Source organism: Eptatretus burgeri, chromosome 11 (genome assembly GCF_056783735.1).
Source record: "Eptatretus burgeri isolate ZD-2024b chromosome 11, Ebu_testis_v1, whole genome shotgun sequence".
In the NCBI taxonomy this organism is placed as follows: domain Eukaryota; kingdom Metazoa; phylum Chordata; class Myxini; order Myxiniformes; family Myxinidae; genus Eptatretus; species Eptatretus burgeri.
The window spans coordinates 49,359,510-49,386,992 of NC_140971.1; the positions used below are offsets into that span (position 1 = coordinate 49,359,510).

General features: G+C 42.3%; 1 protein-coding gene across 4 annotated transcripts in view; it reads right to left on the reverse strand.

The window, feature by feature from the left end:
• FRMD3 (FERM domain containing 3) overlaps window positions 1–27,483 on the reverse strand; it is a 69,371-nt gene that overhangs the window by 10,011 nt on the left and 31,877 nt on the right. For 2 of the 4 annotated variants that reach the window (XM_085846386.1, XM_085846384.1), the window contains exons 3-11: window positions 27,006–27,048; window positions 26,819–26,897; window positions 5,803–5,900; window positions 5,496–5,619; window positions 2,430–2,517; window positions 1,768–1,856; window positions 1,588–1,681; window positions 1,382–1,470; window positions 1,066–1,140 (exon numbers count right to left, since the gene is read on the reverse strand). In XM_085846386.1, the coding sequence (XP_085702512.1) occupies window positions 1,066–1,140; window positions 1,382–1,470; window positions 1,588–1,681; window positions 1,768–1,856; window positions 2,430–2,517; window positions 5,496–5,619; window positions 5,803–5,900; window positions 26,819–26,897; window positions 27,006–27,048 (779 nt within the window). Of the gene's footprint in view, window positions 1–1,065; window positions 1,141–1,381; window positions 1,471–1,587; window positions 1,682–1,767; window positions 1,857–2,429; window positions 2,518–5,495; window positions 5,620–5,802; window positions 5,901–26,818; window positions 26,898–27,005; window positions 27,049–27,317; window positions 27,400–27,483 lie in introns of all 4 variants that reach the window. The other 2 variants (XM_085846387.1, XM_085846385.1) reach the window with 2 other exon arrangements.

Below are 27,483 nucleotides of genomic sequence, written 5' to 3' on the forward strand. Positions count from 1 at the left end.
CACTTTCTACTTTTCCCTTTCAAAATTTGATTGCACCATTACGATTACTGAAGGTTGAAATAAAAATAGGATCATGTGTCTTGAAGCTCACCTGGATCAGGAGCAAGTCATTCAAATCCCGCCCCCCCCCGCAAACCCCCTTAGACCCTGATTATTTTTTTTCATGCCATGATCAAGCTTTGGTACATCATGGGTGATGAAGGTTGTGGTCAGGTTTCATTGAAATTGTGGTTGTAGTTTCAGAGAAGAGAGCAAATAACTATTTGGGGTGGGGCTCAACCCCCTCCCCGACAGCAAACCCCCTCAAACCCTGATTTTTTTTAATGCTATGAACAAACTTTGGTACAACATCGATGATGAAGGTTGTGGTCAAGTGTCATCGAAATTGTGTGTGTAGTTTCGCAGAGAAGAGCTAATACCTATTGGGGGGGGGGGTCAAAAAAACCCCCTGTCGACCCCCTGAGCAAGTGCAGATTTTAATGCAGCCAATACACCTTCGTTTAGCCTCGGATATGAAGCTTGTGGCCAAATTTCATCAAAATCGTGTGTTTGCTTCAAGCGATAATGACTGAAGTGTTTATGGACTGACTCACTGACTGACTGATTGACTGACTCACTCACCTACAGACACTGCTTGATTGCATAAGCTCACCTGACTAAAGTCCAGGTGAGCTAAAAATGATATTGTGATGGGTGTATATGGTGTTTTTGATAATAATGGGTGCACTGACAAATTTTGTAGCAATGAAGCATTTGGCAACTAAAGCTGTGGAGTTCCATTATTTAATACATGTGCCAGGTTTCATAAAACAAAACCAAATTAAAACACCTGACTGTAGTAAACTCTTCCTAATGCTTGAAGAAGAAGAAAAAAAAAATTGTAGGCACAATAACACAAAATGGTGGAAAGCTATTATTTACTCTCCATTAGAGCAGCTTTTACTTGCAATTAAAAAAAAAAACTTCAAAAAGTAGGTTTCCAAAAAGAAAGAAAGCTGTTTATGAATGATCGCATTATTCCAATCAAAACTGGTTCCAAAAATACACGGAAAGGAGACCATTCACCTGTATCTGAATCGAGACCGGCAGAAGAATAAATTGCTGCTCGAGACGGTTTTAATGTCACAGGATTTTTCATACCTGCAGAGATTGAAAAGAAACCAACAAGGTAGATATAATAGTCCAGGTGTTTGCGAGAAGCTAACATTTCCTCATCTAACTTATTAAACAAAACCTATTTTGGTTGATGCAAACAGAAAGATTTTTGTTGTTGTTAATTTTTCCTGTTAACAGAGCTTTTTTGTTGTCCAAAAATAAAAATAAAAAGCATGGAATAAACTTTTGTGGATGTGATCCAGTTGAGTACAAGTTTTGCACCCACTTATAAAATGCCTGGTTTTCCACGGCACACTTCCAAAGGTGTTTGCAGGCAGCTGGAGTGGATGTGTGAAAAGTCAAAACGCTCTTTTTCTGCAAAATGAAGAGGAAATGGATCACATCAATATTATAGCATCACTGTGTACAAAGCGTCATGTAATCCTAAATTGACGATGACACCCATTGCTGATTTAGGATTGATCCACCCACCCCGCTCCTAAATCGACGATGGACACCCACCCCACTCTGAATGCTGTGGATATAAAAAGTCTTGCCTTCAAACTTCAATTTCCCAACTTGCGGCCTGGGAAAGAACAACGTGCATAATCATCGCGCAAGTGCATTTTTCGTAGATTTGTAATAAATCGTTTCTGTGAATGTCTTACTCACCATGATAGTAATGTGACATACTTGTTCCCTTTGAAGACAATGCATCCTGCAGGTGTGAACCCCAGAAACAAAGTGCCTCCAGAAGTGTCCTTTAGGTCAAACGATGGGAGAAAAAAGAAAGATCACATGATATACATAACCTAAAAAAAAAATAATAATAATAATCAAAAAATAAACAAAGAAAAACACTCAATCACTCATATACATACAAGGGGGAATCTATACAGTAAGGTGAGACAAAATGTAAAGCACATGCATAACATGTATCCTCATTGTGTAGAGTTCAGTGACAGGTGGAGTTCCACATGCGCTTAAAGTGCATATGACCAAACCACACCTAACTCTATCTTATGTAACCAACAATAGTGGAAATCTTGATCACCCATCATGTCTGATTAATCCCTCTTTCTCTCTTCCCAATGCCCTTCTTTTTTTTTAAACTCTCCTGCTCTCCCTTTCACCCATTCATTTCCTTTTTTCATTTTTCTCATTTAAGAAAACCCTCTCCTTCAATGCATAAACTCTCTTGACGTATATCTCAATTACATTGAAATAAAAGTTATCTTACATATATAAATAAAAAAATGTAAATCAGGCAAACTCTGCACAAGCTCAAAAGTTGGACCAATATTTAATTGGATCTTCAAAACTATAAACTTTACCTTACAAGGATGAGGATCTACCCCATAGGTGTCGAGTTCCCGCGCCCTGGCCAGGAAGTGACTTTCAGCAACGGATGAACTCTGACCCCTGTCCAAAAAGTTACACACGTGGCTTCTTCATTTTCTGAAAACTGTCATTTCATGTCATGTAAGGGTTCCCAAATTGGGATGTGATCAATTTTTATTTTCATTACACAAACATAAAAGATGGGATTAGTCAAATCGACTTTTATATTTCTTATATTAGAGACCATATATTTATTACTGACCGAAATATGGCTGAATCCTAAATACAACCCCCATGCTGCCATCTTATTTTCCTGCAAGCTCCTTATATACCACTTCCCTTCCCTCCCATTACTCCTATTTCCCCCAAATCTTCTTTGTTTTCTCTCTGTACTCACCCCTTACCCTTATTCTTTCCCTAATTTCAACCACCCCCACTCCTCCCTCCAGCAATATATCTCAAAATAAATGATCTGATTATTATGATTATTTTTTGTGGACAAAGTCGAGGCTTGTGAAAGAACTGGTACATTGAACGGATCAGGACGTAACAGAGAAAACTAGAATGGCAGTCAGGAGAGCACATACCTCTCTCTGCCAGACTGAACAGTTTACGTTTGGTGTCCCCCTGATCAGTAGGATCTGAATCTGGACCTCAACCAAAATCGAATCAGCTTGTACTTATCACCGAACCAACTCATCAACCTAGTTTTGTAATAACTCGTCGACAACTTTTTGAGATATCATGCTACACATCGTTTTTGGCCCCATCTCTCAATGGTTTAGAATCACTTAAAAAATTCTCGTATCCAGATCCAGATTTGAAGTCACCAAAACTGAAATGATTTGGCCTTGTCACACACCCAACCTGTCCACAAAGTTTCGTACAAATCAATCTGTAAGCTTTTTAGATATTCTGCCATGTATCATTTTTGGCCCAATCTCTCAACGGTGAAGAATCACCTCAAAAATTCTCGAATCTGGATCCAGATTCGGATCGTTACGAAAATTAAGCATTGCTGTCTTTGGCCAATCGCCTACATACATAAAAAAAATTCAGAACGATTTCTTGAAAACTGTGGCTAAAAATCATGTGACAAACAGACAAACAGACAAACACAGACAGACAGACATGACAAACACGAAAGACCAACATACTTTGCAAAAAAAAACTTTCACCAAGTCATGAAGAGGATTTTCCAGAGTCAGAGAGATCATTTATGAACATCTGGAATAGGACTGGGCCCAGAACACTGCCTGAGGGCACACCAGCCCTGACAGGGAGAGGAGATGAAAGCATTCCACTAATAGACATACCATGGCTACTTGAGTCGTGGAAGTCAGTAAGCCATGTGTGGAGCTGGGCTTGGATGTCATAGGTAGAAAATTTGTAGTGTGAGGCAGAGTGCTAAACTGTATCAAACGCACGAGATATTTCCAGAGAGACGGCACTGATCTCATGTCTGACATCGCGGGCCTCCATCCATTGTTGGAAGAAGTATGTCCAAGGTGGGGTGACCTGGTGTGAAACCACATTGGTGATCTGAGATGAGGTTGTTGGAGGAAAGGAATGATTTCATATAAACTATGATGATGGATTCCTGCCCTTGCTGATGATGGGAAGGAAGCTGATAAGTCTGTAGTTTAGGGGATAAGTGTTTGCACCTTTTCACCACCACCACCACCACCTCAGGTGGATGGAGGTTATGTTTTCACCCATCTGTTTGTAGGTCTGTGACCAGGATATTAAAAAATGTTGTGGACGGATTCGGACGAAACTTGATCAATAGGTTGGTAGTGTGACACAGAAGAATTATTTCAATTTTAGTGAAGATTCAGATCCAGACACGAGAATTTTTTTAATTTCTTCAGTGATTCTTCAACATTGAGAGATGGTGGCAAAAACAATATATAGCATGATTCAAAACGTTGTGGATGACTTTTGACAAAACTAAGTGGGTGAGTTGATTACTTGACAAGAACAAGCCGATTCGATTTTGGTTCAGGTCCGGATCAAAATCTGGCCACTAAGTGGAATCCAAAACGTAAACTGTTCAGCCTGGTGGAGGTATGCGCTCTACCGAGGTCCGTTCTAGTGACCTCTGCCACCGAAGGTGGGAAGAAGTTTTGTTTTCACCCCTGTCTATCTGTTTGTTTGTGTGCGGGATATCTTCAAAAAGTTGAAGACGGATTTGGATGAAATTTTGTGGACAGATTGGGTGTGTGACAAGGACGAACCAATTAAATTTTGGTGAAGATCTGGATCCGATCCGACTGCGAGAATTTTTTAAGTGATTCTTCACCATTGAGAGATCAGCCTAAACCGATATAAAGCACGAAATCTCAAAACGTTGTCGACGGATTTGTACGAAACTTGATGGACAGGTTCGGTGTGTGAAAAGGACAAAGTGATTCAATTTTGGTGAAGATCCGAATCCGGATCCGGATACGAGATTTATTTAATTTTTAAAGTGATTCTTTACCATTGAGAGATGGGGATAAAAACAATATATTTATTGGGCCTGATATGTTCTATTGGATCAGGCATTGCACGCTGGAGGTATGCGCTCTACTGAGTGCCCTTCTAGTTTATGTAATGCAGTGATTTTGGCAGATTTCCAAGCAGATGGAAGATGACCTCGCTCAAATGACAGTGTGAAAAGGGCAGGGAGAGGATGTGCAATAGCAGCAGAGCAGGTTTGTAGGATACGTATGCTGATGCCATCTGGTCCAGTAGCAGAGTCAGAGTCGAGGGTTAAAAGAACCTTCACCTCTTTCTCAGGTGCAAAAGACAGAGCTCAGGAGCAGTTGGGTACGACAGGAAAGAGTGAGGGATTGGAAGCACACACAGAATTGAGGAATTCAGCCTACTCACAAGCGGAGTCGGCTGTGGTCTAATTTGTAGAGAGATATGGGATGGAAGGGGAGCATACGCCAGAGACAGACTTAAGGCTACCAGGTTTTAGAGGAGAGATACAAACTTGATATTAAAAATGACAAAGTATTACTGCATCCATTTTTTATTTGAAGATCAGTGGGTAACTTCGTTTCTGTACATACCCGAGCTGGTACCGATGGATCTCAGTGATTGACTCTTCAAGCTTGCTGGATTGGCGTGGAAATATGTGGATGGTTGCGACATAGCCTGCACAGTGCTTGGCAGGGTCATAATCCCCCAGCTCAGCTTCAGTAACATTAGAAAACATGAGCATGCACATTTATACGAGTCTGCCATTTATGTATCGTCAGATTATGTCCATTAGATCATCACCACTGATTATCTGAATGTAAGTTTTCAGATCTATTCAAGATGACAAATACACTCGTACTTTTGTTCATCCATTTCGAAAGAAAGATTTCAGCATACCTTGCACAACGTATGCACCCAACCATGCGGCTTCAGTCATCGGACAGAGCAACCGGCCATGGAACAGATCACGTTTAATCTGAAGGTACAGCTGGTACCTAAACACGCATGTTAAAAGGAAAGACGTTCGGTATAGCATTTTGATTAAACAAGTATGAATTCAAGTTTTCCAGCAACATGTTACAATTGGCCTTGCGCAAATGTGTGATGTCGCAACAATTCGGTGGAGAATTATGATCGTCTCTAAAGACATTACTGGAAAATGTATGCGAGTTTCAAACATTGTTGCACAAGCAAAGGTATCAATCCCCAGTGACAGGAAACATTTAAATTAATCTATTAATTTAAGTTATTTCAAGGACTTTAAAAAGGTTAATTGTGTTGCACCCCTGGTTTCACTCAGAGCCTAAGCTCTGAGATACTTATACTGTTCCACAAACCCAGGGAATGTTGTGTAACATCTGATGGCGAAGGTTGGATTTATAAAAAAAAAGAAGTGTGGAATATCCTATTTGTGAAATAAAATTTTGTATCAACATTATTCATGCCTGCTGCTCCATCATTTCAAAAACTGAATGTTGAGATTTGTCTGTGCGTGCGTATATTTGTATACTCGTATGGAAGGCCATAAAAATGACGGGTTTGAATTTTTTCATTTGAAATATTCACAGAGACTGGACGATATGATGTTTCAATTCATAGCACACACACACACACACACACACACACACACACACACACACACACACACACACACACACACACACACACACACACACACACACACACACACACACACACACACACACACAAGCATTTAAAGGCTATTTTCCCCGCTAAAGCGGGGGTTAGCCTTGCGGGCCCCATGACAATCTTCTCCACTTTACCCTGTTTTGTGCATCTCCCCTTCTTAATCCCCTTGCCCACATTTCCTCTTCCACCACATTTAGCCAAGTTTTTCTCGGTCTTCCCCGTCCTCTACTTCCGACTACACTCATTTCCAACACTCCTCTCACCCAGTCACTTTCATCCTTCCTCAACACATGACCCAACCATCTCAACCTGTTTCTCTTCACAACCTCCATCACAGACTCTATTCCCATCATCTTCCGCAAGTCATCATTTGTCTTCCTCTCTCTCAACGATACTCCACACATCCACCGAACCATTCGCATTTCCACCCTTTCCAGCCTTTGTTGCTGCTCCATGTTCAGTACCCATGTCTCACTCCCATAAATCATCGTACTCCTCACACATGAAGCATACACCTTTCCCTTCAGCTTCAACGACACTCCCCTCTTCGTCAGCACGCCACTCAGTTCCCGAAACTTCTTCCATGCACATCTCACTCTAGCAACCATCGAACGGTCTGATCCACCTTCTCTCTTCAGCATGTCTCTGAGATAGCAAAATGTTTTCACCCCTTTCAGCTTCACACCATCTCCAAGATCCAACTCAACAATTCCTTCATCTGCTGCTCCCTCGATGCACACCTTACACTTGAATGTAGCTGCCACACTGGTTAATGACCCTCTCACCCCACTACATTTTCGATGAACCCATTCAGCACACATTGTACACTGAATGGAGTTCACTCCGACACCCTTCCTGCACACAGCACACGGCCACTTCCCAGTCCTTTCCACCACACCACATGCTTTACCACTTGCCATCACCTTCGTCTTTCCGATATTCACCTTCAAACCTTTTGCCTCCATACATTCCTTCCACTTGTTCATCTTCTCCTTCAGTCCATCCATACTCTCTGCAATCAACACCAGATCATCTGCATACAGCAGTTCCCACGGTAAACCCTCCTTTACCCTCCGAGCCAGCACCTCCATCACAACTACAAATAGAAGTGGACTTAGTACCGACCCCTGGTGCACTCCAACCCTCACCTCAAACTCACCACTGTTCCCATCCTTTGTCCTTACAGCTGTGCGTGCTCTCTCGTACATGGCCATCACTACTCTGATCAACCATTCCTCCACTCCTAACTTCCTCAATGCCCATGTCATAACTTCACGTGGAACCCTATCAAATGCTTTCTCCAGATCAACAAACCCAAAAAACAACTTCTTCCTCTTCTCCATGTACTTCTCCTGCAACTGCCTTACAATAAAAATTGCATCTGTCGTTCCTCTTCCTGGCATAAATCCAAACTGCATTTCGTCAATCTTTACCTTCTTCCTTATCCTCTTCTCCAACACCCTTTCCAATACCTTCATTCCATGCTCCAATAACTTTATTGCTCTATAGGAGCCACAGTCCAGAGGGTCACCTTTCCCCTTGTACAGAGGGACGAGGCTACTCAGTTCCCAATCCACTGGAATGCGGCCTTCTTTCACCACCAGATTACAGATCTCTGTCATTCTCTTCACACCCCAACTTCCCGCTGCCTTCAACATCTCTCCCACAACTCCCGTCGGCCCTCCTGCTTTTCTACTCTTCATTGCTCTTATAGCTTCCTCAACTTCCTTCTCAGTTATCTTCTCTGCTGGTCCTAAAACTGGGTTACTCTCAATGTTTCTATCCCATTCATTTTCTACATTCAACAGCCTTTCCATATATCTCTTCCATCTTCCTTTAATTCCATCTGAATCCACAACAATTTGTCCCACTTCATCCTTCAAGCAACTCACCCCCGTCACATCAAATCTCTCTCTCGCTATCTGCTTTGCAATCCTGAATACCGCTCTCTTACCCTCCTCCGAATCCAAGCGTTCTCCAAACATTTTCCTATGGGCCTCCTGCGCCTTTGCAACCTCTTTCTTTGCAGCCTTCTTGGCTTCCTTATAACTTTCATGTGCTGCCTCTTCTTCCACCGTATCCTTTGCCTTTTGCCATTCCTTGAACTTCTTCCTCTTTTCTTCAATCATCTTTCCAACTTCATCACCCCACCACCATGTTTCCGAGTTCCTCGGTGGTCCTTTTGTCCATCCACATACCTCACCAACGGCTCCCAATTTACTAGCTTTCATTGACATCCAACCACTTTCAAGCTCAACCACATCATCTTCAACCATACTCAGCCTCTCTCTTAATGCTTCCTTCACTGTCGCCTCTTTCAACCTCCACACCTTCATCCTCGGTTGGTACGTCACCCGCTGAATTCTCCGCTCACCTTTCACCCTTACATCGCAGACAACCAGGTGGTGCTGCGAAACAGTCTCCTCCCCTGGGATCACCTTTGTGTCCCGGAGGTTTCCCCTATCCCGCTGACGCACCATCAGGTAGTCAATGGTTGTCGTCAACCCACCTGACGTGTATGTAATAAGCTTATTATTCGCTTTCTGGAATTGAGTATTACAGAGCAACAAATCAGCTCCATCAGCAAACTCCAAGATCCTTTCACCTTCTCCATTTCTCACACCATATCCATAACCCCCATGGACTCCCTCAAAACCGTCTGGACTCCTTCCCACATGTCCATTCAAGTCTCCTCCAACCACAACAACTTCCTCATCTTTCACATTTTCCATCAACTTCTCCATCGCACACCAGAACATGTTCTTCTCTTCATCGCTTCGACCGACCTGCGGGGCATATCCCGAGATGACGTTCACCAAGAGATTTCCGATCACAATTCTCACCATCATCAACCTTTCACTCACTCTAGTCACACTCACTACACTGTCTACAAACTCCTCAGAAAACATTACACCAACACCATGCACGCCTTCCAGGCACCCTTGCCACATAAACTTGTACTTCTGTCCCTGCCTTCCCTTCACCATTCTCACACCACTTCCCTTCCACCGTGTCTCCTGCACACAACATATGTCCACTCTTCTTCTGACCAATGTTTCAACCACTTCTCCAGATCTCCCTGTCATTGTCCCTACATTCCATGTACCAAACCTCAGAAACCGATCTCCACGTGGGGCATCAGACGATTGGTCATCATAAATGGAAAAATTTCCTCCCTTGCTTCGATCGGGTTCCCCACCTTGAGTTTTAACGAGAGGGGGTGAGGACCCCCACGGGGTACTTCGGGCTGTACCCTGCCCATCAGTTGTACTCATCATGGTTTCCTTTTGAGGCGATGTTTGTATGGCCGGATGCCCTTCCTGACGCCAACCATTTTAGTCGCCTTTTACGACATGCAGGGATACGGTGTACCTATTCTGACCGGGGTACACACCGGGATGTTTCAATTCATAGCAAGAAAAAAAAAAGCGTTATTTTAAAACACTCCATGTACAAATGTTATCCTATTTTCTTTATCTTCTGGGATATTTCATTTCGACTGGACAGTAGGGTACAGTCAGTAGTAGGTGAAATAGTAGGTGAAAGCCTGGTGTTGGCTTAGTGGTTAGGATGGTGGCTTGGGATCCCAGGGTCCTGAGTTCAAATCCCGTTGGCTGCTGAATTAACACCAGGGGGTTGACTCAGCCTGTCATCCTTCCGAGGTCGGCGAAATGAGTGCCAGTGTACTGGTCCCGGTGTATGCCCCGGTTAGAATAGGTGTACCATATCCCTGTGTGTCGTAAGAGGCGACCAGGGTTGGCGTCAGGAAGGGGATCCGGCCATAAAACATTGCCTCAAGAAAAAGCCAAACCCCTGCACAGCAGGGAAAAATGGCTGTAAAAACGGTCATATAGTAGGGTGTTCCAAAAAAAAGAAAGTTTGATTTTTGCTGCTCCCTGATTTTGCCTTTATTCCAATACCCCATGAGAACTTATAGGTCAAAAATGAACAAAATTCCATGATATTTAGGGGTTCCTCAAGTTGGCACAATTATGTCCATTATGGAGAGGGCATTTTGCACTGCAATGTCAAAAAGCTCATCTAGGTCTCCTTGGAAAAACTATTCTTTCATCCTATATGACTGCTGTGGTTTTTGAAAATATCAAACAACCATATTAATTGTGAAGTGTACTGCGTTGTGCACATTCGACGGCAAATTGTCATTTACAGTTTGGCAAATTTCAACAATATTGTGCCAACTTGAGGAACCCCTAAACATCCTCCAATCTGCTTCATATTTGGTGTGTGTGTTTCTACTGTCAAATGGAACAAAGGCACACCCAGGGAGCATGAATATTCATACTTTTATTTTTTACCCCCTATTATGAAGCACCCTCATGTACAGCCTTGTAAGCATGCTAACGTCTGAAGCCTCGGCCTAGCATCAGGTATGTTTATATGTTCTTTATTTATTCGACATTGTTTTGTAATTGATTAAACATCGACGTAAATTAACACTCATTTTACTCTGTGTGCATTACACATCATGAACAGTATATTTCGCCTCCGTACTTTGTATTTATTGTTATTTAAGAAAACGCTTCTGTAAACTGCCCATGAGGCCTGGTTGTAAGTCACTGTCTACAATTCCAATAGGAGAGTCATAATTACTCTTTTGCAAAAAACGTTTCTTAGTTTTGTCCTGAAAATAGACTGTGGTGAACACAGTTGTGTGAAAAGATTGGCCTTTAAAACCCTTCTTAAATCATTCTTATGAAGGGGGACAGACAAATGCACAAACACACATTGTGTTTTATATAGGTATATATATATTGACTCAGATAGCCGTGGTTGTAAGGAAATTAGTTCTCAATAGAGTGTGGAATATTGATGGAGTTTGCTAGGAATGTCCTTTGACAGTGTAATGTGGAAATTCCACAAATAGTAAAATCTGACTAAGTCCTCCACCCATTTCATCCTAAAATCCTATCCCCCCCACACCCTCCTCACAGCCACAAGTCCTCAACTCCAAGTCCTCAAACCCCCTCTCCCAGCTCCCTGTCTCTCCCCACCCCAACTCTCTGTCCTCTCCTCCCTCTTTATTCTTCAAGTCCTCAACACCCCCACCCAAACCTCAAAGTCCACAAGCTTCCTCCTAACCCCAAGTCCTCAACCCCCCCCATCCCAACCAAAACCTCAATCCCCTCCCCAACTCTGTCCCCTCTGCCCCACCTAATCCAACTCCAATTCTCTATCCTCCACTTCCACTTTCTTTTTCAAGTCCTAAACCCCCAACCCAAAGTCCACATAACAGTCACTCACTATTAAGACTGATTACATTTCTCAATAAAGAAAATGGCCAAAAAGGTAGTTATAAGTTGGTTGGAATTGACTGAATGATTTGTGGTTATATTATTTTTTTTTACTTTCGGTAAGTGTGCGAACCAGCCTATACACACCCGAGTGCACAACCGAAAAATGCGCACAAATCAATATTGTGTGAATATCGATATTTTGGACCTCCATATGCACTATCCAGACGCAAGTGCATGTGCACCTAAGTGAGGTATCATTCAGGATTATACATGCTGGGTTTATGATGTTTAATCCATTCAGAATCAATCGTGCAACTTGCAAATTCCCTCAAAATTTGGGTTTTCTACTGAAAACATCGACCACTACTGCCGCCACTCGTTCAAAGGATCTAATTACATACCTTTTTGTAGGATCGGCCAGGGAATATTTTGGATCTAAATCTTTCTGCTGAACCAATACACAACCCAAATTTGGTATCATTCGAAAAAAAAAAATTTAAAACCTCAAACGCATCTGAAGAATTTATAGCTTTTCTACTTGTATCTCATTGCCAAGAGAAAGCCATAATCCTTTGACATTTCATTTTACAACCCTAATCAAAGTTTCAGGGAATATTCCCTTTTTATAATTATAACCCTTATTATATTTTATTATATTATAACCCTTTTTAATCGGCCAATAGCTCTTGAATAAACAACACTGTGCTTTTATTAAATCAAAGAGGTAGATTGTTTCAATTACCAATCCAATAATAAATTTGCAGGCATTGAATTAGCTCTCTTCAAGTTCTCTTCAAGTGCTCAATCTCTTGGATCGATATCAAGCCTGGTGTTTTGCTTCTTATCATTAGTTGGTGCACATAAAGGATCCCTTTCATGAAGAGTAGTCTTTTATGAAGAGTAGATGAGGTATTCCCAGCACACTGAAGAAATTGCAAACACCTTAAACTGCAGATAGCAACTGGTCTTTTCGGTCGGATATTTTTCTTGACACCGGGTTTCACATCTCTTGTATCGGTGTGTGGTTGATATATGGGCACCAGCTCCTACACTATAAACAGACTTGTATATATGGGTATTTTCATGTCACTTCTCCAACTCCCAAATCAAAACCTGCAGAAGTATAGCCTGTACTTAACCCATCTTTCAGTACATTTCCCAAAGCTCTTTTAAATCTATGATAACTCTGACAAGAAGCATGAATTAAATATCTTTTTCATATGGAATTACTATGGACTGCTACAGGAAAGGGAGATATCTAATCGTCACACAGCTTCAGCCAAGTGCAGCTTCAGCCAAGTGCAGCTTCAGCAGCAGGATAAAACAATTCATAAATCATGGAAAAGGAGTCACAGAAGCTGAAGAACAACGTGTTGAAAAAAAAAAACACAAAAAATAACTTCAGAAGCAAGCAGAAATAAGAAAGGCAAAAAAATTAAAGTGATGATAGAAAGTGAAAGTAAGAAAACAAAGCCAGAAAAAGAAAGAAGAAAGACCAGCAAAGACAAATCGAATTATTCATCAGAGCAACTTCGTCTATGGTACTGTGTAAGTCAGTGTTCCTCATGGTCCATTCTTTTTTTCTCTATATATATTTACATAACTCAATCATTTAAAGCTGATGATGCCTGATATACTTTTCCAGATTGAACCTGATGATATGGTCTCTTTCACAACTCCAAATTCCTGTCCCTCTGGAATTCCATCATCAGCGACTGCTAACATTCTCAATTTCATCGTCACCAAGCAAGATTGCTCGTCCTTGGCCCCTCGCCAGTCTTTAAAATGCTTTAACCCAGGGAGTGAAGCTTGGGGATCACCATCTGATCTCTGCTTCAAGCACTCAAATATTGGTGTCACAATGACACAACTCTTTCATATAGTGAAAAAAACAAACAAACATACCCTCCAATAAAACGCCCCAGGGCAGTTATTGGGGTCAAGGCAGGAAGAAAATAAAATAAAATAAAAATAACCATCAATACCAAACTATTTGTACCTTCACGACTAATGTCAGCAAAGCCTGTGAGCCCCTTGCTGTTTTGAAATGGCAAAGGGGTTACCTTGCACAGTATTTCTTGGTTGCTTTATGCAGCTTTGTTCAGCGAGAAGAGCATGGGAGATCATTTATTTGATAATCCTAGCCATCTGAGGTCATTCATTAGGTGAGAGCTGATTGGTTATTCCCTCCAATTATAGGTGTGAGATGTGATTGGGGCTTGCTTTTTATTTGTACATTAACTGATATTGGCAAAGCATGTGGTACATGCTTGGGAGCCTCTTTGGTATGCGTTTATGTCTACGCTGTCGCTGATGATTTGCCAACAAGTGATGAAACCAGTACAGCAGCTTTGCGATTTTCATGTACAGAATGTACAACTTGTGAATGTGTTGCAGATGCAGAGGAATCTGGATATGGTTTGAAATGTCAAAGGGCTTACCTCATACAGCTTTTGCAGCTTTCTTTAGCGAGAAGAGCATGGTAGTGATATCTATACCAATGACTGTGTGTGTGTGTGTGTGTCTCCTCCATTACTCCAAAACCATGAAACTGAGAAGCCCCAAACTTTGCAAGCGTATGAAGGAAACTCCAAGGAAGTGCATGAATGAAAATTGAGTGTTTGGATAAATTTAAACAACCCTTTTTGAAAATATTTAACATGAAAGGCTTACCTCCATGAAAGGTTTTTCCTTGGTCAGCCCCAATTCACCTTGCAGGGGTCTTAATCCAGCCTATTCAAACATGATCTACTTACACGGACTAAAGCACATAATCAAAATATTATATCGGATTTGAGAATCACATCTCGTGGACTAAATAAGTGTCAAAATCTGGAGTGAAAACTGAAAATTTTAACAAATTAGAGATGTTTATAACTAAGTATTTATTTAAGCAAATAATTCAGCTTAATTTTTTTTTACTGTGCAGACAATTCTATTTAGTGAAGAAAAGATGAAGGAATGTGCAGAAAGTTTAACTTCATTGAGCACAATGTTGTGCTCTCTAACATTCTTTTGCAATCCATGGCAATACAGTCCAGAGAGGTCCTTTTTGTTCGTCAATTACGTTCGCCGTTTTCTCTTTACCATTTTGTGTGATCTGCTTTCATGACAAAATATTAATATAAAAACACTAATAGTTGCTGCAATACATTAATAGTCGACAGATGATGAAAACAAAAAGGTACGAAGACAGCATACATGGACGTGGTACAAAGGACTCTGTGTGGGGTGTGTGTGTGCCCACATGTGAGGAGGTTGGAGAAACGTATATGGAGTTGGGGGCGTGCTTGCAGGCAGGCCTTTTCCAAGTACATAACATGGGTTAATATTTAAATGCTCCCACTTGGTTTTCTATGGAACACTACAGTTAAAATGAAAACGTTGTTGAGGCAAGTTTTATTTCCCCGGTATGCTACCTGCCCTCCCCTCATGCTTCCTTCCCTTGCTCTTATGCTGCCTTCCCTTTCCCTTACACTACCTTCACATTCCATCCCCTAACACTGTCTCCCATTTCCCTCCTCTCAAGCTGCTCCCCTCCCCCCCCACCACCTGCATCCTTTCATCACGCTGCCTCCCTCCCAAACCCACTCCACAACTGCACAACTCTCCAGAGGTCGAGGAGAGGAAGGGGCGTCAAAGAATTGCGAATTGGACAAATTAATTTTTTTTAAGGAGTCGGAACTGCTGCTCAGATCAATTCCACAATTTGTTTCAGGTTAAGAAATTCTCGAGCTTATCGTATCTGTGGAAATTAAATAAAGGCATAACACCAGCGCAGCTTTTTCAACGATTGAAGGAAAACATCCTTCCCTCACTTTCTCTTCAATCATGTATACCTCCTCCCAAAACATCCCACACCCCACAGGCATCTGGGGGCGGTGTTTAGTATGACCCGTTTGAAAGTACTGTTTTAACGTACCAAATTTTGTTAAATTCTGTACCAATGCTGGCATAAATGGATTGATCCAGCCCCACCCCCCCCCCAGCTTTTCCTCGAGTCCTAACAAACGCATGCCCACAACACCTTCTTCCCCTCCACACTACCCCTCTCTCCCTACCCATATTCCTTGCTCCCTCTCCCCTCCTGGAGTCCGTAGCAACATGTGGTGAGGCCTCACTCTCGATGACATGTGGTGAGGCCTCACGATCAGAGCACGAACCACTAGTTCAGGGCGACGGAGCATGATCCACACGTTCATGGTGACGGAGCACGAAGCACTCGCTCAGAGCGACGGAGCACGAACCACTCGCTCAGGGTGACGGGGTACGAACCACTCGCTCAGGGCGATGGAGGATGAACGATTTGCTCAGGGGGATGGAGCACAAACCACTCACTCAGGGTGACAGAGCACAAACCATTCTCTCAGGGTGACGGAGCATGAACCACCCACTCAGGGGATGGAGCACAAACCACTCACTCAGGGTGAAAGAGCATGAACCACTCGCTCAGGGTGACGGAGCATGAACAACTCTCTCAGGGTGACGGAGCACGAACCACTAGTTCAGGGCGACGGAGCATGATCCACACGCTCATGGTGACGGAGCACAAACCACCCCCTCAGGGTGAAGGAGCACGAACCACTCGCTCAGGGCGATGGAGCACGAACCACTCGCACAGGGCGACGGAGTACGAACCACTTGCTCAGGGCGAGGAGCATGAACCACTCACTCAGGGCGATGGAGGATGAACGATTTGCTCAGGGGGATGGAGCACAAACCACTCACTCAGGGTGACAGAGCACGAACAACTCTCTCAGGGTGACGGAACATAAACCACTCGCTCAGGGTGATGGAGAAAGAACCACTCGCACAGGGTGACAGAGCACAAACCACTCACCCAGGGTGACGGAGCACGAACCACTCTCTCAGATTGACGGAGCACGAACCACTCTCTCAGGGTGATGGAGCACGAACCACTCTCTTAGGGTGACTGAGCACGAACCACTCTCTCAGGGTGACGGAACATAAACCACTCGCTCAGGGTGATGGAGAATGAACCATTTGCCCAGGGTGAAGGAGCACGAACCACTCGCTCTGATTGACGTGGTGCAAAGCGTCCGCGGAGAGTGAATGTTTCGCTCAGAATGACACAGCGCTGGGTGCTCTGCAAGTGGCTTAAGCACTCATGCAAGCACTCCAATTAAATGGTTGATAAGGAATGGTTGGCCAGGATGTCACTGCATACCATGAAGGATCGCATTAACTTAAAAGCTGGTCTTCACTGCGCATGCAGCAGTTAATGAAATGAATGAATGAAATAAAATGACTTTATCCACAAAAGAATTGCAACTTAATGCAGAACAACCCCGGAGACATCGCAAAGTTCAATTGCCTGCAAATTAAACCTTGCAGAAAAAAATAAACCATTTTGCCTGCTCGTATGTGCACAAATCATGTGGTGCATCGTTTACGGTCCGGTCCGCACAAACGTGATAACGATTTTTTTTTAAACGTCAGTTTTTCAGCAGATTTGCTTTGATTCACAGTGGAACACATTGTGACACATCCAAAAATATAGACACAGATCTGGCAGAGGCTATGGCTAGGCAGTCCCTCTGGGGGACATGGTGTGAGGTCTTCCAGCGAATACATTAAATCAGATAGCTCAATAAAGCTGGTCAATTTGTTCACTCAATACGATTCTCAAAACACTAGAAAACGGGATGTTTAATGCGTTGGAAATTTCACGTTTTCTTGTGGATGTATGGAGGAGGGAACATAGCCTTGCTTGATTCAAGTAAATAGGTATATTGACTTAGTTATAAGAATCGTTATTTTTTTAAATTATCAAATTTCGACACTTATTTAGTCTGGACGATATCTGATCCTAAAATCGAAATAATATTTCGATGATATACGTTAATTAGTCCATAAGAGTAGATCATGGAAAATCGTCTCATATAATGCATGAAATCGCTCCAAGCTCCCAATTTGAAAACTTATTGCACTTACAAAAGCGATGTACACAACGATTTGTCGCGATGATGAACAGGCATTCGATACGAGTGAGGAAAGTGAAAAATTAACTTCATCGTTAAGAAATCATTGCGGCCTGTTCCAAGTCAAGGCATGGTTGAGCAGGCCAAAAAAACATGGTGGCTTCAGACCCCAGCGAGGTTACCCAGGAAACACCTTGAGATCCCAGACAGTGAGGCGGCAGTGGATCGTCTGATAAAGGATAGAATTAATTAAGGCTGTTAATTATTTTCAAAATGGTGTTTTATTTAACCCAAACACCCAATTTTCACTCTTGCACTTCCTTGGAGTTTTCTTAGCATGCATGCAAAGTTTCAGGCTGATAGGTTTTATAGTTTTGGAGTTATGGAGGACACACATGCAAACACACAAACATGCATGCACGCACACACACAGCCATATATATATATATATATATATATATATATATATATATATATATATATATATATATATATATATATATATATATATATATATATATATATATATATATATATATATATATATATATATATATATATATATATATATATATATATATATATATATATATATATATGTATATATATATATATATATATATATATAAAAACATACATTTACATATTCATATACTGTATACTGCATAAATATATACACCAACTGAAATACCTGGCATTGCCCAGGGAAATTTAATGAAATATGTATTGAAATGTTTCCTGGATGACAAAATGGGGAATGTTGGTCTTATGGTTTTGTATATATTACCAATCTTTGGCATTGCAAAATGTGCTTGGACTTGGATTGAAATGCTTCACCTTCTCAGAATTGCCAACATGCTGCCCTGGAGACGGCTGGTCTTGTACATTGATCCTCAAATCAAGCCTGTGTCTGCTCTGTAGTCTCAGCAGACCTGGAAGCTGCTTGTCTTGCGCATTGATCCTCAAGCCGAGCCTGCCTGCTCTTGAGTCTCAAGTGACTTGTCGACTGCCATTCCTTTGCATTTGATTTGATTTTCTACCCACCAGAGGGCCTTTTTGGTGGCATGTGGCAGTATATATAATGCAAATAAGGGAGGTTAAGATATTTCTCAACAGAATTGTTCATTTGGTAGTTCCAGAAGTGTTCCAGTGAGCATCTTACTGTGCTGATCTGCGTGATGCGGTGGATTAAAGTAAAAAAAAAAACCCATCAAATGGATCGTACAGAGACGGGAGGATTAGAGATAGGGGAGAAACTCACCAAGGAACTTTCCAAGAAGAAACAGATCCTGTTATTAGCTTGCATACGTAATATGACCTCAACGTATGATATCCACAATACATATAACTCGATCGCCGCAGAGTATGCACGAGAGTCACTCAAGGCCCGGACACTGATGTGTTATAATAAACCGTGAAAAGCAATCTTTTTAGTTACAGGTACATGCAGAAACATATAATAACTAGAAGAGCACTCGATAGAATGCATACCTCTGCGACAAAATGCCTGATCCAGGGGAACATATTGAGCACAATAAAAAAAATTAAATACCATGCTCCATATCTCTTAATGGTGAAGAATCACTTTAAAAATTAAAAAAAATATTCTCGTATCCAGATATGGATTCGGATCTTCACTAAAATAGAATAGATTCTTCCTTGTCACACACCCAACCTGCCCACCAAATATTATCTGAATCCATCGATAACTTTTTGAGATATCCTGCACACAAACAAACAAACAAGCAAAGACCTGAAAACATGACTTTCTTCCACCTTCGGTGACGGAAGTAATTAAATTTGTGTTTTTGACAAAAATAAAAACACTGCAATCTCAACATACAATCTTCACAATACATATCACTCGATCGCTTATTGAGAAAAAAAAAATGCAGACAGTGTAATAGCACAAGAGCCGATGGAGGCCTGAAGGCCAAGTATCTTATTTTTGTTTTTGTTGTCTTTTTTTCAATCTAAACATAGACCTCAAACTTCCTCGAGATGAAAGAACAGGCCATGCAAAGTTTGTTTGTTTTTTGCATTCATTGTCGAGGCTCATATGAGAGGTAACACGCAATGCACAACAAGTGGGGCAGGAGACAAGAAGGACGGGAGAGGAAAGACAAAACAGTGCGGAACAGAGACATGAGGAGATCTGTGTAAGGGAGAGGGATGGGGCAGGTATAAAAACACAAGGTATAAAAGGACACCGCAGGGACCTTCAGGACCTTACACGACAGGGAACTTTTGGGAATTTGAAGGAAGTAGGTTTGGGGTGGATTAGGATCCTGGTGTTGGCGCATTGGTCAGGGCAGCGGCTTCGGATCCAAAAGGTCTGAGTTCAAGACCCGTTGGGCCACTGAATTAATACACCAGGGGGTTGACTCAGCCTGTCATCCTTCCGAGGTCGGCAAAGTGAGTGCCAGTGTACTGGGCCGGTGTATGCCCCGGTTAGAATAGGTGTACCATATCCCTGTGTGTCGTAAGAGGCGACCTGGGTTGGCGTCAGGAAGGGCATCCGGCGTAAAACATGTGCCAAATCACTATGCGGATCATACGGATGATCCGCTGTGGCGAGCCCTTATGGGAGCAGCCGAAAGAAGAAGAAGAAGGTTTGGGGTGGATTAACGGGGGTAGAAAAGATCGTGGTTTTGGATGGGGGAAGAGAAGAGGTGGTGGTGAACAGCTGTTTTGAAGACCTGGAGGGAAGAATGGGATTGAATAGAGTGAGGGAGTTTATTCCAAAGGTGTGGAAAAAGAGGAATGAAAGAGTGAAGGTGAGCAGTGATTCGTGATTTTGGTAATTTTAACAGAAGGGGGTTGCTGGCAGACCTTGAGCGCCCTTGAGCGCCCTGCGCATGTATGGGGAGGGTGGGGGGAACATATCACAGACAAAGCAGGCGGAGGGCGAGACCAGAGAGGAGACAGTAGAAGACAGAAAGACCACCTACCTGCCTATGGTGAGAGAGTCAGAGGCCCAAAGAATCAGCCTTATCGCGGGAGATACCAATGATCCTCAATGCCTTGGTTTTCACAGCGTGAAACCGAGAAAGATGAGAGGCAGGAGCATCAGCCAAGAGGGGAGAGCAGTACTCCATCAGGCTGTGGACAAAGGCTTTGTATGTGGTCAGGAGCTCAGGTGGGCCGAGGAAGGACTTTGCATGAGGGAGGATGCCCAGTCAGTGATTGGCTTTGGAGGCCAGGTTGGAAATGTGGCTTTCCCAGGAAAGATCATGGCAAAAAGTGAGACTCAGAAGCTTGGATGAAAGTACTTCTTCCAGAGGATTGTTAAGAAAGTAAATGGGGGGGGTGGTTTCCAAACGGTCCTTTTGGAGAGACATAGTGAGAGTGTGAGATTTGTCAGGATTGAAAGACATGTTCCACGTGTTGGACCAGTTTGTGATTTTATCCAGATCTGCAGAGAGCGAAGACACTGCTGTTTGCCGGTCAAAGGGATGACATGGTATGGCAAAGGGTGGAGTCATCAGCAAAGAGATACAGAGGATTTTCCAGAGTCAGAAAGATCATTGATGAAAACCAGAAAAAGAACAGGGCCCAGAACGCTACCTTGAGGAACTCCAGCCTGGACAGGAGAGGGGATAAGAGAATTCCATTTAGGGCCACACGTTGACTGCGACAAGAGAGGAAGTCTGCGAGCCATGAGTGGAGATGGCCTTGGATACCATGGGAAGAGAGTTTGGTGAGCAGGGCAGGGTGCCAGACCATGTCAAAAGCACATGATATGTCCAGGGATATGGCTCCGATTTCCTGTCTGGCATTGAGGACCTCCATCCATTGTTGCGTGAGCAGAAGCAGCATATCCAGGTTAGAGTGACCTGGTCTGAAACCAAATTGATTATCAGAAATAAAGCCATTTGAGAAAAGGAAGGATTTAATGTCTGAAGCGATGATGGATTCCATAACCTTGCTGATGATTGGGAGAAGGCTGATTGGTCTGCAGTCGCAGGGATCTGTTTTTGCACATTTTTTTATGCAGAGAGGTAATGTTTGCTGATTTCCAAGCAGATGGCAGATGACCTTGAGTAAATGAGAGGGTGAATAGAACAGAGAGAGGGTGAGCAAGAGCAGAGCAGCAGGTTTTTAGGACACGTGGGCTGATGCCATCTGGACCGGTTGCAGAATCTGAGTCGAAGTTTGACAGTAAGCTCCCTACCTTGTCAGGAGAAAAGGACACAGAGTCCAGCAACAGTTGGGTGTGACTGGGTAAAGTGGGTACAGAAAGTGATAGGTTTTTTGACACAAGATTTAGATGCATATACAGAGTTTAGGCATTCAGCCTTTTCATGTGCAGTGTCGGCAGTGCGGCCATTTGAGGTAAGGGAGGGTATGGAGGGGGAACATACTTCAGAAACAGATTTGATTAGATGCCACCAAAATTTAGAGGAGGGAGAGAGAGGTTTGAGATCCTGAATTCAAATTCCACTCGACTCTTGAAGTAATACCAGGTGGGGTTGTCTCTGCCTGTCATCCTTCCGAGGTCAGCAAAATGAGTGCCAGCTTGCTGGTATCTTGTGTCGGAGTGGCGACCCATCCAGGATTGTGCCCAATAGCCAAGGAGACTGCTTACTCAGCACCATTGCTCTGGTAGTCACCATGGATGGACGATTCAATTGCAGATGATTGGAGGACAGGGTTAATTGTTCTGATATGGAAGGGGAAGGGCGATGTTCAAGATCCAGGCAAGTACAAGGGCATGGCGCTCCTGTAATGTAAAGACTGTGCTGGAGAGGATTCTGCATGGGAGGATAAGGAAGAGTGTGGAGCTGGAGATGAGAGAAGAGGAGCAGAGGTTAAGAAACGGGAGAGGGCCAACAGATGGGATATTTGTGATGAGACAACTGGTGGAGAAGAGGCTGAAGGTGCAAGGTGAGATGGCATGGACCTGGAGAAGGCCTACGACACAGTCCTGAGAGGGATGGTGATGGCAGTACTAAGATGGATGGGAGTGCCGGAAGCAAAAGTCAGGTTGGTGGAAGGGATGTACAAGGGAAAAAAAGGGAAGAATTTTGGTTGGTCCTAAGGTGTCCGAGTTCAGCATGAACATCGGTTTGAGGCAGGAAAACGCTCTCAGCCCACTCATGTTTATCATAGTGATGGAGCAGGTAAGCAGGAAGGCGAGCTTGAGGGGTAGTATGGGGAGGATGTTTTATGCAGATGATCTGGGTGTTGTGGTCGAGATTGAGTGGCAGATGCAAGAAGTACTTGGGAAGCATGGGCTAAAGATGAGGATGGAGAAGACTGAGGTGATGTGGGTTGTGCAGCAGAGAAAATAAATGAATGTCTGGTTAGAGGAGAAGGAGATCAGTCAGGGAAATAGGTTTGAGTATCTGGGAGGAGCAGTGACCATGGAAGGTAAGTATGAGGCAGAGGTGCAGAAGAGGATTGAGGTGGGTGCGAATGCGTGGAGGAACTAATGGCAGACAGGAAGACATCAAGAAAATTGAAAGGAAAGGTTCTGATGTCATGTGTAACGCCAGCCTAGCTTTATGGTCTGGAGACGGTGGCACTGACAGAGACAAAACGGAGGCTGCAGGTTTGCGAGAACAACTGGGTCAGGAGTATTGCAGGAGTGAAGAGGGTGGATATGAGGAAGACGGATGAACTGAGGCTGGAGATTGGTGTGCAGATGAGCTTGACAGGGAGATTAGTGAAATGCCGGCTGAGATGGGCTGGACACTTGGTGCAGATGGGGGAAGAGAGAATGGCTAAGAGAGCAGATATGGGGAGAAAAGTCTCTCAATAAGGGAGCAAAGTTGGAAGAAAAGACATAGACCACAGTTGAAATGGGAGGATATCCCTTAGGTAGGGGTGGTTGGAGAATGGAGCGAGTTGGCTGAGGACAGAGAGAGGTGGAGGAGTATTATGGTCAAGGCAGGGGAAAAGCTTGGTGCCATTGGATGTCACCCCTTATGAAGGAGAGAGAGGAGGAGGAGAACAGAACTCTTCCTTCTTTCAAATGCACAGATTTTGCCTCTGTATGAAAATCACAATGCAACAATAACTTATTGATTGGCTGAATATCCACAAACATAGGATGAATTCAAATGGGTGAAGAACACAAGCAAACTTTTTATGAAATAAACTTACGATAAAAAAATATACAAAATTAGAATTAATTCTGAGCAATAAATCGAAAATAAACTTTAGCGAAAAGCCACGTCATCAGGCTACAGTGTTGGACACCACAAAAATAAAGGAATTACTTTTAATTTTTGTTGTAAAGGAAGAGTTTTAGGTGTGGAATTTAAGGAATCTGCCTGATTTCCTTCAAAGCATTCTGACACCATAAAAATGATTTGTAAGAATATAGAATTCCTCAATAATCATACATGTAGTTTTTTTGGGGGCGGTCCTTAGACTAGGTGTTGTGGATTTCTTGTTCAGATAACTTTTTGAATGGCAGCATGCAAATCAGGAGTAAGTTCAGCAACCTCCTCAGTTTCTAACATGCAGAAAATCGTTAAATATTAGGGGGTCTAACACTTGCTATAAAATGAGGGATTGTTTTAGAAGTGGAATGTTAAGGGCCGTTTGGGTTAAAACTTGGCACAATGGTTCTCCAGGTGTTTTTTGGACACCATGACAAATCACAACAGTGCGAGATGATCACATATAACCAGGACTATTTTACCGGGTGGTGGCCCAATGTGTAATATCCTGATTTGTGAACAACATGCGTTCCTGAAATGTACTTCTTCAATCGAAAGTTCGTAAATCGGGAGTGATTTTTCCCTTAGATATTATGATATAGTGGCGGATGTGTTCCCCAAAAAATAAATTCACCCCAAAATTCAATAATAATGGGGAAAAAAACCATAAAGAAATGGGTCAGTAATATTAAATAAGTAACACAAATGGCACTTTCAAGCTAGGCAAGTTATGGTGCCTCTTACAATGTAAAAAACATCCGTCACTCACACCAAAAGTCTCCAAAATGGAACTTTCACCCGGGACTGCACTTCAAGTCTTTGAAAAGGTTCTTAGCCTTTGCTTTAATGACCATCGTGTTATTATTGGAACTTTTTTTTTGAGTTTGTCTTTCAATATAAACACTTAGCAAATGCTCCATATTTTCCATGACAGAGCTACATGTTTCAGTAATTTCACTGCACTAAAAGGTGTCACACATTGAGCACATTCCATTATGTTTTCTTTGTTGTTGCGTTTCGTAATCACCGTTGTATTTGCAAGGCCAAAGTCACGTGCAATGTCCATAAGGTGGAAACCGGCATCAAACCTTATTAGAATTTCTAATTTACTTTCTAACGACACCACTTTTCTATCTTTCTTTCCACTCATATCACTTCCTTGAGCACTTATCTTCCTTTTAGGAGCCATAGTTATGGATGAATACAGTACAGTACCAAAGTGTACTGTAGTGCACAAGAACGTTTGCGTAAATTAAATCACTTTTATACTGCAGTTCAGCAGAAATGTAATGATGGAGCCGCATAGGAGAGAATGAGGGAACCAACACTCTGACGTCATCATCCCGGATGTAAGCATTTGCCACTGTGGTGTATTGTTGTGAGGTACATGTTTATTTTGAACTACACGAAGAAAATTTTTGATCAAAAGATCATGAGGTCGTGTATTGAATTCGTAGTTGAAAACCTAGTTGACTGAGGTTGAACAAAAGTTCGTAATTCACGATTTAAAGTTGTGGATCGAATTTTTGGTATCAAAATATTTAGTTTGCTAGATAGAAAGTTTGTAAATCGGAGGTTTGCAAATCGGGATATTACTGTATCGTGCTCTGCACGTCTTTTTCTTGTTTGTTTGTCAATCGCCGAGAGGTACAATTTTAAACCGATCTTCATGAAACTTCACCACATGGTAGAGTTTGTTATAAACAAGAAGCCTATTGTTTGAGGTCAAAAAGTCAACATAGGCCAAAGGTCAACAAATTTGTCAAATTTCTAAAATCCTCAATTTTCATCCAATTGACTAGAAATTTGAACAGGATTTCCATATAAACTTACTGAATTTAACCACTAATTTTTTGAGGTCAACATTGGCCAAAAGGTCAGCATAGGCCAACGGTCAACAACTAAGAAGGTATTTCTAAAATCCTCAATTTTCATCTGATGGTTTCTTGAAATTTGAAGAGGAGTTGCACATTTGGTTATTGAATGCAACCACCAATTATTGTTGAGGTCAAATTTGTTTTTATAGATTTTGCAAGTATCGTGCACTGCACGACGTCTCTTTCTTGTTTGCTTGTCAGTTTGTCAATCGTATCCAGGACGCAATTCTAAACCGATCGTCATGAAACTTTACCGAGTTGTCGAGGTAGAGGTAGTCTCAAAGGAGAAGCCTTTCAATTTTGAGGTCAAATTTCTAAAATCATTTTTCATCTGTTTGACCTGAAAGTGGAACGGGATTTGCATATTGAATCACTAAATTGGGAAACAAAATATTTTTGAGGTTAAAATGTCAAAGGTCAATTCAAGGTCAAATGTCTAAAATCATCAATTTCAATCTGAAAAATAATCAATTTTCATCTGATTGACCTGAGCTTTGATTAAGATTATCAATTTTAATCTTAATGAAATGGACAATTTGATGTATCCATGGCAACCTTTGGAGGGGAGGGGGGGTGAATTTTGCAAGTATCATGTTATGCACAGCAGCTTTTTCTTGCTTGTTTGTTTGCTTGCAGGATATCTCAAAAAGTTGAGAACGGATTCAGACAAAACTTGGTGGACAGGTTGGGCATGTGATAAGGACAAATCGATTCGATTTTGGTGAATATCCAAAACCAGATCCGGATACGAGAATTTTTTATTATTGAAAATGATTCTTCACCATTGAGAGATGAGGCCAAAACGATATATAGCATGATATTTCATAAAGATATTGGGCCCGATGTGTTCTCGTGGATCAGGCATTGCATGGCGGAAATATGCGCTCTTCCGATTGCCCTTCTGGTTATCTATCTGCTTCAGTCCCTGCAAAGCTTGAATTTTAAAATGCATTGCAAATGGTTCAGCTTTGAAAATGTAGGAATATTACAACAGGAGCAGTGACCCAGTCGTGTTTCACCTGGAAATTTCTTCTTTCAGTTTTGAAGGGTCTCCGGGATAAAATTTCACTCGAAAACACAGCGTGTATGGAGGTTCACCTACAGATGGAGACAGGGAGACAGCAAGTTGAGGCAAAGCGTAATAATATTTTTCAGCTCATCCGGTGTATTTTGTAGTTTGCAAAGGCTTGACATGGATTCGCTCACTTTTCATCTGCTTCACTACGAGTTTCTTGGGATCCAGCCAGTGCTAGAAAAAAAAGAAAAAAGAATAGCATGAAGATGAGTGGCTCAAGGAGCTACAATATATCATCAATGCACTGAAGGGTTGATTCTAACCGAAAGAGAATGTTTCTGGAAAAACAACTTAAATGTCAAATAACTAAATGGAAATTCAAAAGCTTTCCAAACAGAGAATCAACCATTCAATTTTTCATTTCACTAAACGCATCACCGAGAGGTGGGCAGTTCAAAAATTTGCCAGAATGAGATACTCATGATAGTCAAAGAAACACCAACCTTTATCATTTGTAAACATAGACCACAGTTGAAATGGAGGATATCCCTTAGGTAGGGGTGGTTGGAGAATGGAGGGAGTTGGCTGAGGACAGAGAGAGGTGGAGGAGTATTATGGTCAAGGCAGGGGAAAAGCTTGGTGCCATCCAGAGATGTCATTAGTCGTTAT